At 37.4% G+C, this 21,541-nt stretch overlaps 1 protein-coding gene across 1 annotated transcript in view; it reads left to right on the top strand.

The window, feature by feature from the left end:
• Window positions 1–21,541, top strand: part of ZNF385D (zinc finger protein 385D) — a 216,017-nt gene that overhangs the window by 115,208 nt on the left and 79,268 nt on the right. Inside the window, exon 3 of the mRNA XM_040965263.1 lies at window positions 9,200–9,310. Coding sequence (XP_040821197.1) covers window positions 9,200–9,310 — 111 coding nt within the window. The remainder of the gene's footprint in view (window positions 1–9,199; window positions 9,311–21,541) is intronic.

The following is a 21,541-nucleotide window of genomic DNA, read 5'->3' as shown; positions in this document are numbered from 1 at the left end:
TGCTAAATTGAATTAAAGTCACATTCATGTTTTTTCTAACCTTCATTGTTCTGAGTTCCTACATGAGACTCAGAACTATTAGCTTTGAATTTTGTGTGCCAGAGCACACAGAACACATATCCATCCCTGAACAAAACTGTGGGACGATCTGAGAACTGCCTTTGTTCAAATAGAGAATGCCGAAAATATTAAACTTCTGTTTTATATCCTTATCAGATTTGTCAACCCTTCCAGTTTATTTTCAGCTCATTATTTTTGTTTCCTCAGCATATGAACTAATCCCTCAATAATCCGTACAGATGTTTTGATGGTTTTGGATTTTTGTCATGGTCTTAAGCATTGGAGATATAACAAATAAACAAAATTGTTAGCAAATTATTTTTCTTCCTATGTATGTGGCCCTGAAAAGCAATAGAGATGGTAGTATATGAAAGTACATTGCAGTGTAATACATCGTAAATATGCCTGGATCTATTTCAAGAAGTTTTCATTTCTTCAATCATTTCATCTTCCAAGTACTCTTTCCCAAGATCACAAGATTAGTAGGAGATCATATTGGAAGGCCAATTTGTACTGCAAATAACTTGTTCTTTAGAATGAATGCCATTTCTCCATTTATCATACTCAGCTGGCTCTTTCAGCACCTGTTTAAACTCTGCGCTGTCTTTACTTCATTCTTGTGTGAATTTATACGATAAGGTACAAATGGTTCTAGGAACGCTTGCTAAATTATGCCACATGGTCGGCTGAGGCTGAACGTTCTTGGCTGTTTGAAATTCACCTTGATCTATCGTATGTTTTCCTTAAGCGTTAACATTCCCACAAGTATGCCAGCAACCAGATTATGTTGCCAGGTAATTAGCAGAAGACTTCCTAGTACCAGTGTGTTGTTGTTGTTGTGATTGCCTGTTGTTGCTGATGTGATATTTTTTTCAGTGAGTCCTTCACGAAATAGAAATTGTTATCCATAAAGGTCTTAGCATTGATGGAGGAAAGGTTATTTAACATGATGGGTAAATTGAGCCATCAAGAAAGAAAATGTCGCCTCCGTAGTCATGTACTTTTTTCCATGACCAGAAGAACTACATATTCCAAGATGGAGGGGAATTATTCCGAGTCCCCACAAGATTTCAGGGGAAGTGCTACTTTTCAAAACGTTGAGTCACTTATAAACTCTAGATTGTACTTAAGAGAGGATGTTTCAATCAGATAATTTTGAACGTTTGAATGTGTAAGTGCATTTGAGAAAATTTGGGAAACAGGAATTGAAGCAGAGGACATGTCATAAAATGAACGCGTACAGAGAAGGAATCTGGGATTGTGACTCAAAGGAATCAAATAAACAAGGTTTGGTTGTAAAACAGATGTAAAATATCACAGAATATTCAACTTAATGAAAATTGGAAGGTTAGAGGAGTACTCAAAAAAAGCCAATAAATATGATGATGTATGAATATTAAATCATCTGCTGAATGTCTAGAGATGTAAATGTGATGTTGCAGAAAAAATGCAAATAATAATGATAATAACAAACATTTCCAATATTTATCTTTGAGCTTGGAAATCAGTTGAAGATTTTACTTTTCATCTGAAACTGCTTTATTCTGTATGAATTGTAACCATTTGTGTATCAGTTTTTTAAAGATTTATTTTTGTTGAAAAGTCAGATATGTGGAGAGAGGAAGAGAAACAGAGAGGAAGACTTTCCATCTGATGATTTCAGCCCCAAGTGACCACAACAGCTGAAGCTGCACCAATCCGAAGCCAGGAGCCAGGAACTCTTCCGGGTCTCCCATGTGGGTGCAGGGTCCCAAAGCCACTAGGCCACCACATGGGGCCCAGCAGTATCATCTTTAATATAAAAATCCATTTGTACATTGCTCCACTCATCTACTAATAGTTGTTCGTAATTGTTTTAGATTTTGGATCCCTAATGCTTATAAGTCCCATTGTTAGAATTAGCTGTTTTGTCCCCTTAAGTGTCTTTAAGTAGGTCTTCCACCAAGGATAGTCTACCTACTTCCTTGCTCAAATTATCATGCCATTTGTTTTGGTAGTTTTCACAAGTTGGAATTTTGCTCATCTTATTTATGCAGATGTTTCAAGATTTTTATTTATTTTATTACTTTGACACATTTCCATAGGCTCTTGGATTCCCCTTCCACTCTCTCCGGGGGCCCATCCCTGCCATGGATTTGCCCTAAATTATTACAGTAGCATAGTCCTTCATGCACAGTGATATTGCTGTCATGCTGCTGTTTAGTGTGTCCTAACGTTGTGGGCATGACAATGGCAGACTCCAGCATCCTATTGTCAGGATATACTTAACAACTTCCTGGCAGTCCATCTTTGATCTGGAAGTAGATGTGTATACTGCATTGTATCCTCACATCTGGATATAATAGTCTCAATTACAGAATTACCATATATCCCCTTAAATGAAAAACCATAAAGCAAAACCAACAAAAGAAAGAAAAATACAAAATTCAAAACACCATGAAATTAAATAATATGCTACTGAACGACCATTGTGTTACTGAAGAAATGAGAAAGAAAATAAAAAAAATCTTGAAGCAAATGACGTTACTTTATGACCATGCGTGTGTGAAAAAAATTAATTTAAAAAAAATCCCACTATTTTGAAGAAATGAAAATAAAAACAAAACTATCAAAACCCATGAGAGGTAGCAAAAATATTATTAAAGATTTTTGATCTTGTATTTTACATGAAGGTTGCCATGTATCAGGAAGAACATAGGATATTTGTCCTTTGGGGTTTGGCTTATTTGGGACCATTTGGTTGCAAATAGTAGAATTCTTTCTTTTTAATAGTTGAGTAGAATTCCATGGGGCAGATATACCACAATTTCTTTATCTACTTCTCTTTTGATGGGTTTCTGGGTTGCTGAATGAACAAAGCCTGTGCTGATGCTGCTGGGGCTGGTGTTGTGGCACAGAGTATTAAGCTGCTGGCTGCTCTGCTGGGATCCCATCTAAGTACCAGTTCAAGTTCTGGGGCCGCAGAAACAGGCAAACGAAAACCATGATAGCACGTAATAATAGGAGTTACCACTGAGGGTAGTGTCTTGGCAGGAATACTGTCTCCTGTAAGTTGTAAATGTTCAAGTTTCTGTGTTGGAACAGGGATAACATGGTGATACATATTTTTTGAAAATTAACAAATGATATACTTAAAATTCTTCTATAAATTATGTGTCTAATTAAACTTTCAAGAAGAACTATTAAAATGAACATTTCTCACATGGGCAAATTTGTGTCAGAGTAGAATCTTCAGAAATGTTTTAATCAGTTTTTTTTTAATGAGTTAACATAAATAAGATAAATGAGAACTTAAATTTTGAACTTCTTGTAATAGATACTTTAGGATTCAGTGTCGCTTCATAGAGTCCTAGATGCCGCATGCCCAGTTACTCATATCTGACGCTAATGTACATGATGACGATTCTGGCACCTGAGCATGGCATGGGGGCTAGTCATGCTTCCAAACAGAAAACAAGTAGGAAGTGCCCCCAAAGTGTAACCTTGAGGGCTATTGTAAGTAGTCACTATTACATAAAAATACCAGCTCAAGAGAAAACCTTGCATTTCCAAATTTATGCTCTTCCTGACATTGGATCTAAAAACTGTCACCATAAGCAGAGCAGGGAAAGAGGTTCTCTTCAAAGTAAAAACCCAGGGTTAAGCTCTGTCCTGTCTGAAAACACGGCAGGCATGCTGGAGTCCGAGTCCTGAGCTGTAGCTGTTGTGTCTGAGACGTGGCCTCTGTCGGCTCATTTCTAAATCAATTTAGCACAATGTCCACAGGGGAAGAAGTGAAAACCTGTGCCCTGGATAGAAATGCAAAAATCTTTTAGTCTGAAATGAAGAAAAGCATATTTGTTAGGCTTTAAATAAGGCCATAGGCTGAGGTTGAAATTGAATTTCAGACTAGAGTTTGGGTAAGCATACCAATAGATGGTGTCTCAATCTTCACTTTGCTTTGGTTTGGGGAGTTGAATCGTAGACGGAGCGAATTCTAGCTTTCAAAACTCCTAATTTGGATAGCCCTGTTTTTAAATATATGGATTTTCCCATTTATTTTCCTTCTGAATACAGTGGAACAAGAATAGGAGGTAAATCTGCCTGATGGGGTGTGCATGTGATCTCTAGTTTAATGTTCTTACTGTTGGACTGGAATCTTCACACCTTACGCATTTCCATAATGATTTTCTTAGCTCACTGTTTTCAACACTGTATGCACTGGTGACACATTTGAAACAAACAAACAAAAAAGATTCTGTTATTTTAGAAATCATCTATGAAGACATTCATATTGGAGAACGTCTCTGGTATTTTAACATGCTGTTGTACAGTTTGAGTATTGTGGCTCTGCTACCTGGGTACCTGGCTTTTCTTGAGTATGGTTGACTCAAGAACCTCTTTTTTTTCCTCCTTTGCCTCTTTTAAGAAAAATATTTATTTTCATTGGGAAGGCTGATTTACAGAGAGAGAGAGGGAGAGACAGAAAGAGAGAGATCTTCCATTCAGTCCCCAAATAGCCATGGCACCTGAGCCGTGCCAGGCCAAACCCAGACACCTGAAACTCCTCCTGGGTCTCCTGAGTAAGTACAGTGGCCCAGGGGCTGCTTTCCTAGGCAGAGTAGCAGGGAGCTGTGTCAGAAATGGAGCAGCCAGGGCTAGAGCCACGGCCCATCTGAGACGCCAGCACCACAGCAGGAGGCTTAACTTGCTATGCCACAACACCAGTCCCCCAAATTACCCCTTTCTTTTTTTTTTTTTTTTTTTTTGTCTTGCCATGTTTTTTGGCATCTCTCGAGAGTGACTATTTTACAGAAAAGATCCTAATGATAATATTCATACACATGTTAAAATCTGATTATGTTTTTAAATATTTATTTTTTCATTTATTTATAATGTAATGTTATGGAGGAAAAAGGAGCAATAGCTAGAAAGAGGTGTTTTTTTGTTTTGTTTTGTTTTTGTTGTTTGGTTGTTTTTGTTTGTTTTTCCACTGGCTCATCCAGAACAGACACAGCTAGGTCAGGCAGGAGCTAGGACCGTGGAGCTCCATGCAGGTCTTCCACATGAGAGGCAGGAAACAAAAAACTTGAGCCATGTTCTGCTGCTTTCCCAGGCACATTAACTGGGTGCTGAATCAGAATTGGGGCAGCTGGGATTCTGACTGGCACCTGTATGGGATGCTGGCACAGTAGGCGGCGGTTTCAGCTGCCGTGCCACAGCATCATCCCCACAATGCAATTAACAGACTCATAAAGATAAAAACCAACATAAATGATTTTGTTTATAAAAATAAGACATCTGAGGCTAAATTATTTAAGTATGGGCATTATTAAGATAATAATACCTTATTAAAAGTGGCTGTGATTCCCAATTTGATAACCCTTAGATCCTTAATAGGAAGTATGTGAGAGCTAACTAAGCATTTAACAATAGAAACCATTGGTCTTTACAATTTGCACTTTTAATAATTCATTATAGTGAATTATATGTGTGTATATATTTTTTAAAATTGTTAAACATGTGCATGGTGTTAAGCATATGGTGTATTTTATAAACAGGGAAAAATTATTTTTATTAATAAAGGTTTATACTTTTACCATGGTATTACACTAGATTTCTAAAGATTTACTTTTGGTGGAGTACCTACAATTTGAGAAATCCATCTTTAACATATGATTCAGTCACGTGTGTTTTTTAAAGTATATTGAGAAATAAAATGATCTCTAAAGGAGGATGTACCACTGTGCAGTTTGAAATCTGATTTTATAGACACTTTAACGAGAGCATCGTTCAATTCAAACAAAAAAATAATCTAGAGATTATGTTACATTTGCATGAAGTGTCTAGTTCAAAAATATCTTCTACACAAATTTAAATCAAATTTGGTCACTGCTTCCCCAGTGTTACCAAAAGATCAAAATAATACTTCCTAACCAGTGCATGATAAAAACTCAGCTTTTGGTGATTTCAAAGAGCATCTTTGATATTAGTTTGCGGTTCATTTTTATTTCAAAGCAATTATCAAAAGTGTGTATACTTCCTTTATTTGCTGTTTGGATGATTTATTTATTGTTATTTGAAAGTGAGATATACAGAGAGCAGGAGAGACCTGGAGAAAGATCTTCCATCTGATGACTTACTCCCCAAATGACCACAACAGCTGGAGATGAGCTTATCCGAAGCCAGGAGCCTGGAGCCTCCTCTGAGACTGCCATTCAGGTGCAGGGTCCCATGGTTTTGGGCCATCCTCAGATGCTTTTCCAGGCCACAAGCAGAAAGCTGGATGGGAAGCGGGGTGTCCAGGACACATACTGGGGCCATATGGGATCCTAGTGCATGTAAGGCAAGGATATAAACCACTAGGCTACCACAGTGTGCCCTCCTTCACTGGTTTTAAGCACCATTCATTCTATCCACTGATCAAAAGAGGTTCCATTAATGCTCAGACGATGTGCCATGGAACATTATGTGCCAAAGTCTGTTGGAGTCCCTGCTGTTCCATTTCTGAACTGCATCCCTGCCTGTGTGCCTGGGAAAGTAGCAGAAGATGACCCAAGCGCTTCCTTGCCAAGAAAGACCTGTGTGGAGTTCTCCCTGGCCCAGCTCTGGCCTTTGAGGTCTTTTGAGGAACGAACCTGCAAGTGAAAGATTCACTCTGTTTCTTTCCCTGTATTCCCCACACCCCTCTCTGTAAAGCTGCTCTTCAAATAATGGCAGTAAATAAAAGTCTTTGAAAAACTCTAACACTATTTAAGCATCCATTGGTGTTAAATGTATAAACATATTGTGGTATATGTATTCAAAATGCTACTAAGTCAAACAAACAAACAAAAAAGCTGCTGACCCATGCAATAACATGAATTCTAGAAATATTCTAAGGATGAGAAGCTGCAAGACATAAAATAGCACACTTATGTGCTAGCATATTTATAAGCTGAGAGGAAAAGCCAAAATACAATGACAGAAAGCAGGCCAGTGGTTTATGAACTAGGGTGGAAGTAGAGATTGACCCTTCCATGACACTAAGGAAGTTTTTCAGGATGGAAATATTCTTTGTTTCTGATTATCATGATCATAAAAAAATTCATAACTCAAAACTTGTACAGTTAACACTGATAAATTTTCCTGAATATGATTTATACCGAAATAAAAATGATTTAAAAGAAAGTATGGTAGACTTCACAAATAAGGAGAAACAGGAGGGGTCAGAATTGTGACATAGCTGGTGGCACCTCCACCTCTGACACCTGCATCTCAGCAGGTGTCAGTTTGTGTTCCAGCTGTTTTATTTCCCATCCAGCTCCCTGCTAAAGCCCTGGAAAAGGCATCAAAAGATGGCCCAAGTGCTTGGGCTCTGGCCAGCCATATGGGAGAGCTGGATGAAATCTTTGGCTTCAACTTGGTCCATTATTGAGAACACATGGGAAGTGAAAGGGGGTTAGAAGATTGTGTGTGTCTGTGTATGTGTGTGTGTGTCCCTCTGTCTGTAACTCTTTGAAAGAAATAAGTAAACTTTTTTTTTTAAAAAGATGATGGGGTAGAAACAAGATCTTATAATTTATGAATAACCTAAAGTGACAAGGAAAGTCATGGAATAGCCAAATTTTAGCCCGTGTCACCAAAAGGATTAATGTCGGATAACAAATTTAAGGGAAACTTAAAGGTAAAATGATTATACTCATGAGTTCTTGATGATGGTAATTACTTAGTAGATATAAACTTAATCTCATCCTTAGCATGTAAAAGTCATTTATAATGCTGTCATTTTTATTCTTGTTTCCACTGCCATTATTTGGAACAATATTGAAACAAAAAAATAAAAATAATAAAGCTTTCCCCAACCAAATTTGAGCTGTGACTTCAGGAAAAGAAAAACATGAAGTTATGTCACCTAGTAATGCAAAAATTGCTTGAGTGAGTTGGCTAGATCACAAGATTTGATATAGCCAACAGAAATTGGAATTTATTAATGACATTTTAAACAGAATTAATAAAAAAGGAATATATAGCAGAAGCTGAATATTAGACCAGTATTTCTTAGTCTTGTTTGTGGCATAAATTTCAGTCATTGTAAGAGTTCTCATAGGAGATGATTAAGAATTAACAGTTCCTAAATTTTCAGGCATTTGACAGAAGTTACAGCTATATGCAAAACATCAACATCATTATACAGCATTGTGGCCCATGTGAGAAGTGGTTTGTGTGACAGTAAACACCCTTGTACTAGGAGGATTTTCTCATGCACTGTGATACATAAAACATGACAGACTGTATCCATTCATTTCACATGTGCAAACTGACTGTGCTAAGTCCATTTCATACAGTATCATATTTAAACTTCCTCACAACTTGAAGAAATGGACAACTGTAATAAATCTGAAATCAGATTGTGCAGGAAAGAAGTGATTAAGATTTTGATGTGAAACAGTTGAGAATAACTAATGTTCACCAGAGGAAAAACATTGGTAAGGATGTAAGTTTTGTCAAAAATTAGCAGGTGTTTGTAGCTGCTGCTTCTGTCAAAAGGACAGAATGAAGAGATGTTTATGCCTGGCCCAAACTCTCTGAACTCAACAAAATACACTAACAATATATATTGGGTGGTAATTTTTGGCTAAGTGAAATAATAAACAGATCGATGTATTTCTCTTCTTGGAAAACAAGATTTTTATGCTACATTCTTAGGGTTTAAATGATACCAAACAAACATTGCAGTAGGCTGATGTTGGATAATGGTGCTTAATTTCTTTTCATGGCTGCCCAGTTTCTCAAGTCTATTTTCAAGTCCATTTTGGGGCAATAATATTGACATACTTTGGAGTTGGGTTGCTGGTCTTAGCAATAACTTGACTTTTGATTAATCTTTAATTATATTTAAGGACCATCAAACTGAGACTATTGTTGATCCTAAATGAGAAAAACAGTTAGCATGCAGGCTCTAATGGAAACATTTATCATTTTCTTATCATACTGTGCTTCAGGCTTATTGTTATCTATTTTCCAAGAAAGTAGAAATGCTATTTCTTAGACTAAAAATGTTCGTTATAATGTGAGCAGTAGATTGAAGCTGTGCAGATTGACTCTAATGAAACAGGCAACATTCCAATGGAACTGACAAGCTTTATTTCTATTTGTTGTGGTTTTTTTCTCATTACAGATGGACCCGATTCAGAAAGCTGTAATAAATCATACATTCGGGGTTCCTCTTCCTCATCGAAGAAAGCAAATCATATCATGCAACATTTGCCAGTTGAGATTTAATTCTGATGTAAGTTTATCATTTAGTATTCACTGAGAAACATATTATGTTATTCTAATCTTCCGGGAGAAAAGATTATTAAACATATTTCTCCAATAACTGAGCATGTCAAACTTTTAAAATAGCATTTTAACTCCACATGTGCCTTAATTTTGGAATTTATTGTATTGTGCTGGTTGGTTGTTACAGAAAAAATATCACAGGTACAATCCTATACTCCCAATGTAATGGTTTGCTTTATTTTGTTTCTTGGGAATGCTAAATGTAACACACCTTTCTTTGAAGTATAATCAATTTTAGGACTGATGAATCTCTCAATAATTTGCAACTCAAAAATAATATAGGTACCCAAACATGTTCACAAAGCCAGAATTTGGATTTTGTAAACTCCCTTTGTCTGACACTTTGCTCCCTAATTTCAAATCAGCCCTTTTGTCTTTGTTTTCATTTGTGTTACAGCACAGGAGTTGCATTTGGATGGCAACCTTGATGAGTTCAAATTATTCAGTTCCAGAAACAATAAAACTTAAGAGGAGATAATGATAGTAAGGGGATAGCTGTGGAACTGATCAGTGCTTTGCAGGTTGTTCAGGAAGTTATTCCCACTAAGAATTGGTGTGGACTGTGGCACCATCACAGTTATACTAACATTGACTGTGAAAAATGAAAAAAAAAAATCTGTGCCCTCTGTTTTAGAGTGGAGTAGGTATTGGGCAATTCAGAACAGAGAGGAAATGCTGACTTGCAAAGCAATGGAACTGGGAGCAGTTCGCGCTGAGTAAAGAGGGGACGCATCCTACCAAAGCAGATGCCCCCAAAGTGCTCCTATCTTTGTGTCTTGTCCTAAGTAGACCAACAGTGAGAACATGACAAAATAGTTCTGGGGTCTAAGTATTTAACATCTGTGTTTAAGTAAGCCCACTTGATGTTCTGGTAATGAGTAGATGGTATAGAAAGTCAAGCACATGGAATGAATGCGGCATAAAGTAGCATGGTTCTTCTGTAAAGAGAACATTTCATTTTGTGTAAAGATTGTCACTGTCTTATGAACTCACCTACTGGTGAAAACATCAGGTAAACTTAAAATATTCCTACTATTAGCTTAAAAAAAGGAGAAATGAAGATGCTTGCTATTGCACCCAAGTCCACCTGGGCTGCTATAATAAAATTCCATATTCTGGGTATCTTATAAACAAATGTTTGACTCATTGTTCTGGACATTGGAAAGTTGAAAATCAAGACACTGGCAAGTGAAGCATCTGAGGCAGTTCTACGTTTGTGGCTCCTGGTTGGCGTTTGTTGTATCCTGACATGGTGGGGGTGTCGAAGGAGCTCTCTCGAGCCTGTTTCATAAGTTCCTTAATCTTCTTTGAAGGTTCTACCTTTCTGTCCCAATAATCTCCTAAGAAGCACCAACTAACAAAATTTCAATGTATGAATTTGATAGAAATCTGAACATTCAGACTGCAAAGGCACTTAATGAAATACCCCAAAAAGAAAACATCAAATATAACTGTAACATTTTATTTGGAAGTTTGCTTTTTTATTTCTGTGGCTGGTAGTGGTATTGTTCTGTTTTACAATGAAGAGCAGCTTGATTTGATTTGAATTTTGAGAAGTTTATCCTAGAGCTGTTCAATTTATTAACAATAAACTCTTTTCAGTGATGAATGTTATACAATAGACTGTTCCAGGTGTTGTGAACAAGCTTCAGAACTCAATGATTGCAGCTTGAATCATTTCTAAACATCAGTGAACAATTATATAGTCACACAATTATTATTATTTTAAGTGGTTCCTTCTTAGATACATTTCTCCTTAAATTGTGGCGATTTTTCTTTCTGAAACTGATCAGATAGTGATGCAAAAGGAGCAATATCACCTGCTTCTTATATCTACTGGATCATTTTCAGTTATTCTGTCCTGCCAACAATTTCACTGTCAGTATTTTCTTCTGTATTAAGAAAAATTCCTGCAAACCAGGAGCCTGAAAGACTCATCGAAGTCATTGAACCCAGCCTCCCTCTGAATAGCAGAATCGCATTTAAAACATCAAGGCCAGGTCTTTTCATTGGTTAATCCCAGCAATAGATCACTGTCCACTTTCAGAGGGTACCTTTTTTTTAAAGTGTTTGTAATCTTATAAACTGATAACAAAGTCTTATTCAGAGACTTGAATATATATCAGATATGCTTTAGGGAGCACATATATTAAGTATATAACCATTAATAATAGCATAAAGAATATAAGGCATATTAACATACTTCTTTTCTAAAACACAATCTTATTTCATTTCGTCGACTAGGAAAGTGGCTATTTATTTTGCTACGGAAATTTCAAGGTGACATAGGAATCAATACATATTTATTAGTTAAATGGCTGAACTTTACTTCTAGGTTTACCTGACATGTGGTAAAAGGAAGGCCATGGTATTTGGAGGATTCAACTAGCCCATTTGGGTCATAAACAATGCCAAGCTTCCCCATTCATTGGAAGGTTGAAGTGTTAGTCTTCTCTTGCTGCTGCACCAAAAATGCATCAGCCTACAGTTCCAGAGGAAAGCCTTCTGAAGTGGGTCCCAGAGGATTTCAACAAGATGTTTGCAAAGAAGAGTTATGACAGATATTCTTTGTGGAGGCCCCTCGTCTGTTCCAGCTTGTAGAGGCTGCCTTCATGCTTTAGCTTGTGTCCCCTTCCATCTGTGAAGACAGCAGAGGTCGGATCAGCCACTCTCCCCTCTCATCGTTCTGACACTCATGCTTGTGCCCGCCTCCTCCGTGTGTGCCTACATGAGCACACGGGTGCTACCTCCCTACCATTAGGTCAATTGGGGCAACATTCATTTCTCCTTTGTTATGTAACATATTCATAGTCTCGATAGAATTAGGCTTTAAGTAACTTTGGGAGGCCACTATTTTTTTTTTAAATTTTTTGGTCTAAATGTGTAATTTCATCTTCTTTCCATTTCTACACCTAGAATATTTCTGGGAAAATGACACTATATTTCAGTCATATGCTTCATTGAGTCCTATCATATAGAAAAATATTTGTACTTCATGAACTTTTTTACATTTCAAAGCTTCTGTCCCTTGCTATGAAAATAATAGCTTGTCATTCTTTTCATCTCTAGATCATGAAAATTCCATTTTATTTTCCTCTAAGCTTTTATTTACTTTTCCTAACCCTTCATATCATAAGTGGAATGGTTTGGTATTTTGTCATACCTGTTTCCTATATGACACAGTTTCCATTTTGACCCTGCAGACAGCTTTTAAAATGTCATAAATTATTTTGCCTGCATTTTAAATTAGGTTGCCTACTCCTGGTTCAGCCCTTTTCCTGAATAAAACTCTTCTCAACATTCATATGATTCACACATGGGATTGTACAAAAAGCTTCCAATTAAAGACTGAAAGGCTGTAATTTGTGCAATTATTTTATCAGGATTTTAAAATATGCATACATTACCATATGACTTGGGCAAGTAAGTAGCATGCCTTTGAAAGACAATTTGTAGCAGGGCAAACATGGATGTAAGATTGTTAAGTGAGGTTGAGAATGAATAGGTAATGATTGTTTTTTAATAGGCAATAAGATCTCAGGCTTCAAAACAAGGAATGACAAAACTGTAGCATCTAAGTGTTTGTAGGCATCCTCCTAACAATGGAAATGCATACTCTTTTAGGGTCAAAGGTCATCTTTGGCTGATCCCACATGTAGAAGCTGAGGTACATAGTGTAGGGGATTTGTACAAGGCCATGGAATCAGCAGCTGGCTGGACAAGGACAGTGTTCACTTGTCCACTGTTTATGCCTCAGCAGATCTGGGCAGGACAAGTGTCCCCTGAGACCACAGTGGATTGCTGCTGATGTCAGTAGATAGACAGAGATTTCTGCTCTGTCAGGCTGTCCTGGAGAGTGGTCTGAGGGTCCCTTCACTTGTGGAGCTAGGTACACAGAGTGAAAGCTGTGATAGAAAGCCTTCTGGTAACCAGGGTTCACTCACAGTTACACCCAAGACTCTCAGATGGCTTTGCTCTTATCCCATAATTGAAAACTAAATGCGCTGAAAGTTTGAACGCAAATTCAAATTGCTAAAGGATGACTCATTCTATAAAGCATTCATCACCGCTGGGAACTGTTTGATAAACAAGAAAGGGAAGAAACTTCATTAGGAGATAACATTGCCTAAAGGCTTCTCACCCACCAACGTCTTCTGGGGGACGCTCAGCAAAATAATTCATGGATTTTTCTAGTGGGTTTTATTCTTTTTAAAGCAATATGCATGATAGCCAAGTTTCAGAAAGAGAATATATCTGGCAGCCCAGGTGGGCATTTTAAGAAAAACCTGAGAGCCAAACTTTCTAGTGATATTACATAGGAATCATCATTATTTTTCTCACACACACACAGAAATGTGGTGAAATCAAGCAATGAAGGTGGCTTCAATTCCCAAGTCGTAGTCCTGATCTGTGTAAGAATGCTTCACTTTTTATTTTAAAACACAGAATGAACAAGCCTCACATCCTAGGACCTGGGTTTGATATCTGGTACTGGTTTCTTCTGCTTCAAACTTTCTGCTAATGCAGATCCAGGGAGGCAACAGGTGAAAGCTTAACTCGTTACCTTTCTACCACATGGACAACGTGGATCAAGTTCCTTTCCCCTGGCTGTGGCTTAGCTTGTTCTTAGCATCAACAAGAATATGAGAGCCGTGTCTGAGTCTGTCTCTCTGTCTGCTTCTTAAATAAACAAATAGGTGTCTAAATGGAATTACTGTATCTGCCTGGTACAGCTTTTAACTGCATGTTTCATCTCCATTTGTAAATTCTGGGCAGGCCTTTGGTTCAGTCATTAAGAGGTTGCTTGAGACGCCTGCATGCCATTTAAGACCGCCAGTAATGGCTCAATTCTCAGAGTCCTTGACATCTGTAGGGAGACCAGGCTCCTGCCTTTGGGACTATTCATTGTGTGTATTTGGGAAGAGAACAGAGCAAAAGATTTTTCTTTTATGCTCTTTCTTTGCCTGTATTTGCCTCTCAGATAGGTAAACAATTAAAAAAAATAACATATAGGCAATTGGTTTGTGAACTCTTTACTGAATGAAATAGAAAGGTCTTTGATTTCATGGGATAAATAACATAGTTATTTTTCTTCAGTGGATATTACATTATTTTTTAGACAATCCAATGTTTGCAAATACTTTGTCTACGTTTGTAAGTTACTGCTTCAGGATGGACACTGGTCTAACGGCTAAGATACCGGATGAGTCATGTCTTAGGTGCCTCAGTGATTGTCTTAGCCCCATTCCCAATTTCAGATTCCTGCTAACGGGCACACCTGGAGGCAGCAGATGATGGTTGAAATGCTTGACTTTCTTCTGCTCATACGAGAAACCTAGCTTGAGTTTCCTACTCCTGGCTTCAGTGTGAGCCAACTCTGTTGTGGGCACCTGGGGAGAGAATAAGCAGAAGGAAGGCCTTTGGCTTGCTCTCTTTGTTTCTCAGCCTTTAAAATACAAATAGAAATTTTAGGAGGCATATTTATTGAGCTTTATTCTCCTTAAAGCTTTGTGTTTAATGGACTTTACTGTGAAGATATGAAATATTCCTATCTGATAAATCTTTACCTATTAGAAAACGTAAAACTGAAAATTCTTTGCGATGTTCCATCTATGAAAAATGCTCTAATTCATCAGATTTGTTGCTGCTGCTGTTTTTCCAAAGGGTCTTCAAAGGAACCGATTCAGGAATTAAACTGTCTTTGAAACATCTCTTTGAAAAGAGTGTGTTCTTTTAGTCTGCAGGACCCACAGTTATTTGGACCTTTGGCCTGAACACTGAAGCCTTCTGGGAAAGCATTATTTTTCTTTAGAGGTAGTTCTAGGACAGGGCCGCTTTGCTTGTGCAAGAGAAGAGATGTGTCTGGGAAGCTTATGATGTTTGGCTCATCCATCAGTCCCCTCCCTTCTGAACGTCTGGCTCTGCAGGTGGCAGGGGTAGATGGTAGGTTGTGGCTGTGTTTGGAAATGGGGCCTGAAAGGTCTCCTTTGAAGGGCTTCTCCTCTGGTGTGCATTAGGGACACCTTTCATCTCTCAGTCTTGCAGACTGCTATGATTTGAGTGGAACGCTTGGCTCCATCAGGAATTCTCAGGAAGGAAAACTTGAACAGAAGGACCATGCAGGAAATCCTGGGTTTCGGCTGTTAGAGATCTCAGGAGAAAATGTGTCAGCCAAGAACACAAGAGTTTACTTAAGGCAATCTGTGACTTCAGCAGTATTTTTAAAATAAAACCCCAGCCACTGGGCTATTAAAAGATTCTTTGATTCCAGCTTTGATACTTCAGGATTTCATCTGGCAATGGGATAAAGGATAAAGGAGTGGGAAAGCTGAATTGTCAAAAATTCCATGTTTCACAGGGTTTCTTTCTTTTTTTTTTTTAATGAGGAAAGAAAAACACAATAATATAATTTGTCTATCAACTTCTCCTAGACGTAGAAACTTGAACGTTGAAGCAATGAGAAATTTTATTTCAGATATGACCAGAAGATGCAGTTCACGGCCTCCTGTGAGCAAAGGAATGCTTGCCTTTGCACAGACTGCGGTGAGCAACTCAAAAAACTCTTTGTATAGTAAATAAGGTTTCTAAAAAATCGGTCGGTCTGTTTTTAGGTTGCATAGATAGAGAAAGCAGTTTAGCCAACTTTTTCAAGTTCACTTGATTAATGAATTGGAGATGTGGTTAAGAAACAGGGCTTTTAACTTCCAGCATCATGCCTTTATTCCTCATGTCAGGTGGCATATCCCAAAAGAAGCTGAGTTTGAGACTTACTTTCATATTAGTTGGTAGTCTTCAAGCAAGGCAGTTGACCACTTAGATGCTACACAAATTGCTGAGGTTAATCAAGGAGAGACACCTGTAGTATGCCCATTAATTGTTGGAAGATAGAGACACATTTCAAAATAGACTCTTAAAGGGCATTGCTGTTGAAGAGAATATGGGAGAACTGGTTCTAACAGTCTGTTTCATTGAATAAAGAGTTTGAGAAGAGGATTCTGCATGGGCAAGTCATTGAACAGGAAGCTCTGAATAGTATGTAGTACTTCGCAGGAAGTATGTTTCCAATTCAGTGAAAAACAAATGTCTATAGGCCCCCTGGAGATACGAAGCCTGAACGCTAGGAAAGTTCGGTATGTTTTAGATTTCACTCAAATCTTGGGGAAAAAAAAATAATAAATCTAACACACAAGCCCAGAAACTGAGAGTTGAAACAAGAATGGCTGAGATTATCTAAGTTTCAGCTTGCTTAATGGTACTTCGAATAACTACTACATTCTGTTAGAACTGGGTTTTAGTTAGCCCCAATGCCCAATCCACTTCAGTGCAGAGGTTAATTCACAAGAAAATGGTTTCCTGAAGCCTCCAGCTCAATCAACATTCATATATCTTGAACAGGTGAACTAATATGTGGAGGTAGGATTGAAAATTCTCAGAACTGTTTCTGGAAGCTTTCTCTGTAGCAATCTGTTCATTTTTGGTTAAAGAAACAAATATAGAGTGGCGTGTGGCACAGCAGTTAAAATTGCAGCTTGAGATGTCTGTGTCACATATAGAGTGCTGGGTTCGTGTTCCAGCTCTGCTTCCGATTCTGGCTTCTTGCAAGGAGAACCTGAGTGGCAGGGGTGATCGCTAAAGCAGTTTGTCCATGACAGCCATGAAGGAAACCTGGATTGACATTCAGGCTTCTGGCTTCAGTATGGCACAGGGCTTGCCTTTGAGGGCATTTCGGGGAGTGAACCGACAAACACAAGTCTCTCTCTTTCACTTTCTTTCTCTCTGCCTGTCATATACAACCATTATTATTTTTTTAAATCCTCTCACTGTAGATTTATGATGCTACTTGGTCTCCGAATGCACAAGCTACTCTTGTACCATTTGACTGATGACTTTATTCCTCGTGGAATAAAATCTTTGTGGTAACCTAGTAGTTGGCATGTCTTTTTATGACTAAGATACCATGAGATACTACTAAAACTTGTAAAAAATGGTAGTAGAACCTGAATTAATAGAGAACGAGAGATGCCAGTCACTGCTTTTTGAAGAATGCTGTTCTTTTGATTTGATTTTGCCATTATAGTTCATTTAAACATTTGAAAAATCATCAATTTCACCATAGCGCTAGAGACTGGGACTGAAAAAGAGTTCGTTCCTGGGGAGAGGAGTGAAGGAATTTATGTGAGGCCATTCATGTTAGTGCTTTTGCTGTTGTCATTCTTAGATTTGCAGACATTTGTATGTTTCCTGTCCTAACCATTACTAGTTATAATTATCTCTTTTCTACTCAGTCCTATTCTCTGTATTAGTTAACTACAGTAATTGCACTGAAATACATTTATCTTTCCCAAATATTCATGACTCCAAACTTTGGGTACATGAAATAAACCTACACATTAATTTTTATCTTCTCCACACACAAGTGTCGGGTTAGGAGTAACAATTTGACTCAAATGTGGGTTCGTGGAAAATTGCCTTGCAGCAGATAAATTGCACACTGCCTTTGAATTCTGCTGTTTGAATCTCCAAGATTGCTTTGGAACCATAGCAAAAGCTGTATTTACGAGTATTCCTGCATATCACAAACATTCCTGTGCCGTGTACGTACTGGTTTATAACACTGCAGATACACTCAATATTCTGGCCCAGCTATACCTTTTTCAAGCTCACCAAACCTCATTTTAAATGTAAAATACTGCCTCTGGGATCTGTTGTCTCAGTGCAAATCTATGTGTTGATATAAATTGAATCTGATAGTGGTAAAGTTTGCAGTCATTTGGGGAACCTATTCCTTGCGAGGCTGTTGCTGGGGAGGGCAAACGGAGGCATGCCATGCTATGAAAGTTTAATCTTCTCTGTCCATGTGTGATTTTCAGTGATACTTTGACATGCAAAGTGATCTTCTCATAATCACGTACATAATATTCCTGCTATGTGATTATTCTTTATTGAGCATGAATGAGCTTTTTAATTCCTTGTGTAGGAAATCCACGGAGATTGACGCATGGCAAATTTATTCTCGTCAGGTTCCTCGGGATAACAGGTCTGTCTGCACGACGCTTAACCACCTCCTTGAGTCCTTTGTAAGTAAGGTTTCCGAGTAGTCTCTGAACAGGTCTTATCCATTTCCCAAACAGGGCTTATTTTCTCTGCATCAGTGAACTTGTCATGATAATCAACTTTTTTGTCCCAACCATCAATCACTCTTGATTACAGCTGGGGAGAAGTTCTGTTCTGTTGATCAGCTCATCAGTGCACATAATATTACACCTGGAGGCCAGCACAAATCATCCCTCCATGGGAAAAGCATTTTCCTTCAAGGCTTTTGTCGATGGTTTTATCATTTACATTTAGGTCTCATTGAGTTGTCATGTCTATCTTTGATTCCATCTTCTCTCTTATATAAAATATTCTGTGAAAATAGCTTTCAAAATTTGCATGATTATGTATTCCAGATTATTATTATTCCACTTTTGCCTTTTTTTAATTCAACAGAGTAGCTTAGCATCTATTGTATCTTCATTATCATATTAACCTTTTCTGATTCCTAATGCAGAGATTGTAAAAATTAACGTCATGTGAATTATAATTTGATGAATATTCAGTGCTTCTGTAGAAACAGTTTAGCATATGTTTTACTAGAATGTTTGCAAGTCTAATTTTGTTGATTTTTAATGGTTTCCTAAGTTAGGTTTCTGTTTGGGCTTTAGTTTGGACTAGGGGATACTTATCTTTAATTTTTATTTTACTTTAAGTAACATTAACTAGGTATATGAAGAGTTTAAAAAGATGTTGAGAAGTAAATATTTTAAAATCATTGTTCAAAGTCTACATTTTTCTTACATTGTGTTTTTAATGTATGATACATGTAGCAAAAGCAGTTCTTGCTTTTCTGTATAATTCACATTTCTTAAACCAGTAACATTGTTACAGAACTAATTATAACAATAATAAAAGACTCTCAGGGTAAAATAGTTCACAAAGAATTTAAAATAAACATCTGGTTAAAATTTACTATGTACTTTGTTTATTCCATAAAAACGCATTTTTCTTTCTATATTTTATTGTATCTTATTACTTTATAAAATATGAAAGAATGACTTAGGGAATCATTAAAGATATTTTAGTATTGACAGTACAAAGAAAGCAAATGGTACATGAAATTACAGAATGACATAAATTTGATTAAAATCCTTTCTATTAAAAGTTTTACTTAGAAAAAACTACACTCCTATTATGTCTCCACTTTTTATATTAGTAATATATTTCTGTATTTGAATGAAATAAAAGGCCAAAAAAAGATTTCTGAATTTTCATCCAGTATTTTCACCTTGATATCACTAGTTCTTGCTTGTAATCCATGAAATAAAATTGGGACACATGGCATCCATTAGAATGTGATCTGTTTTAAAAATGAGTAAACTACATTGTATTGAATGGTTTTTCAACATTTTTACTTTGTAAAAACATGTTTTACTTTAGTGCGTGTGTATTGGACAAAGAGAAGGCAGGGGTGAGAAAGAGAGAAGCAGGGGCATGGGAGTGGAGGGGAGACAATGTCCTGCTTGTTGGTCCATACTCTAAATGCAGCAAGGGCTGCGTCAAGGCAAAAGTCAACCCCAGGAGCCAGGAACTACCTTGGTTTGTTATATGGAGACAGAAACCCAGCTATTTGATCTGTCAGCAGCTGCTTCGGGAGCCAGCACAAGGAAGTCATTTCAGTGTGGATACAGTCATTGCTTGGCTAAATGCCTGCCCAGAATTGTCAGGATTTGAGAAACTGGTTCATTGATATTAATATGACCTTGAATCTCTTGGATGGGAGTTTCTCGTTTCTATCAAGGGTGCTTTTTATTGATGAAGGTTTAGAAACTAGCATGAATCCTGTTAAAAAATTAACACGAATACTCTGCTGCCCCAACTCCTGTTCATCTTTATGAGGAGTCAGCAGACAGGCTCCTCTCAGGAAGGCAAATTGAAAAGAATTTGCTTCTTCTAAGCTACGGAGGCTAGACAAACGGTTTGCCACAGCATAAACTGTGCATTCTAATGGCACTTGTCAGCAGTGTACAGTCTAATGTGCATCTTTGAAAATCAGCTTTACATGAGTGGTAATGTTTGCATATTTGTAAAACTCACATTGGCTGAAAGATTTATTATAAGTCATTGTAGAAGCAGATCTTTCTTTCAAGCAAATATCTCAAGATACAGCTAGTATATGTTTACTACTCTTTTCCTGCTGCCCACCCCTCCTGATTCTTCCTTCTAGAATGCTGCAATTCTTTTGGCACAACACATGTTGGTAGAAAATTTGCTAAAAATTTTGGGAAGCCACACATTTTGCGGGGGGACAGAAATTCAGTTCCTGAAATTTTAATCACAGCATCTTCAATATGGAACAAGTTGCCAATCTTTAAAATGAGAGAGAAAATGTGAAGAGTTTAAACGTTAGTAGTAACTGAGGCTCCGCCAATGTTTCATGCATGAAACTATTTTCTTGTTGAAACGATGAAAGTCAATATACTGTACAATCTAACTTTTCTCATGAAGAGATTGTTTTTTTGGTTTTTCTGTCTTGTTTTTAGAAGTTATTTATTTATTTGAAAGGCTAACTTATAGAGAAGAGAGAGAGATAGAGAGAGCACATTAATCTGGTTCAATCCCCAGATGGCCACAACAGCCAGGTTTGGGTCTGTAGTCTACCCAGGTACTTGGGCCATTCTCTGCTGTGCTGGCAGGGTGTTGACTAGGATAGATAGCAGCTAAAACTTGATTCTGTTCTCATATGTAATGCTGGTTTTAGAAACAGTGGTGACTTGCTGACCCACAAAGCTGATGTTGTGGTGCATTTTTAAAGATCCTACTTGGAATTTCACAGAAGAAGTCTTTGACATATGGAAATGGGGAAGTCAGAGCTATACGTATGAATCTCCAGATGACCTCAACATTTGCATCTGGGGTCATATTTGTCATTGGAGGTCATCTTTTATCCTTAGCTCACACCGTATATGCAATGTCAGCTAAAGAATGTTAGACGTAACTACAAACAATTTGAAATGTAATTCCAAAATATCATCTGACCATTTCTCGATGTCTTCATTCTATCCCTCCCATCCAAGCCACTACAATCTCTTGTTTTATTTATTTTCATTGATTTTAGAGGTAGAAAGAACAAGACATGCAG

The sequence above is a fragment of the Ochotona curzoniae genome, unplaced genomic scaffold, assembly GCF_017591425.1.
Source record: "Ochotona curzoniae isolate NIBS_2020 unplaced genomic scaffold, NIBS_Ocur_1.0 contig_1302, whole genome shotgun sequence".
In the NCBI taxonomy this organism is placed as follows: Eukaryota; Metazoa; Chordata; class Mammalia; order Lagomorpha; family Ochotonidae; genus Ochotona; species Ochotona curzoniae.
The sequence above is the reverse complement of the archived record's forward strand: the minus strand, read 5'-3'. Positions and strand labels throughout refer to the sequence as shown.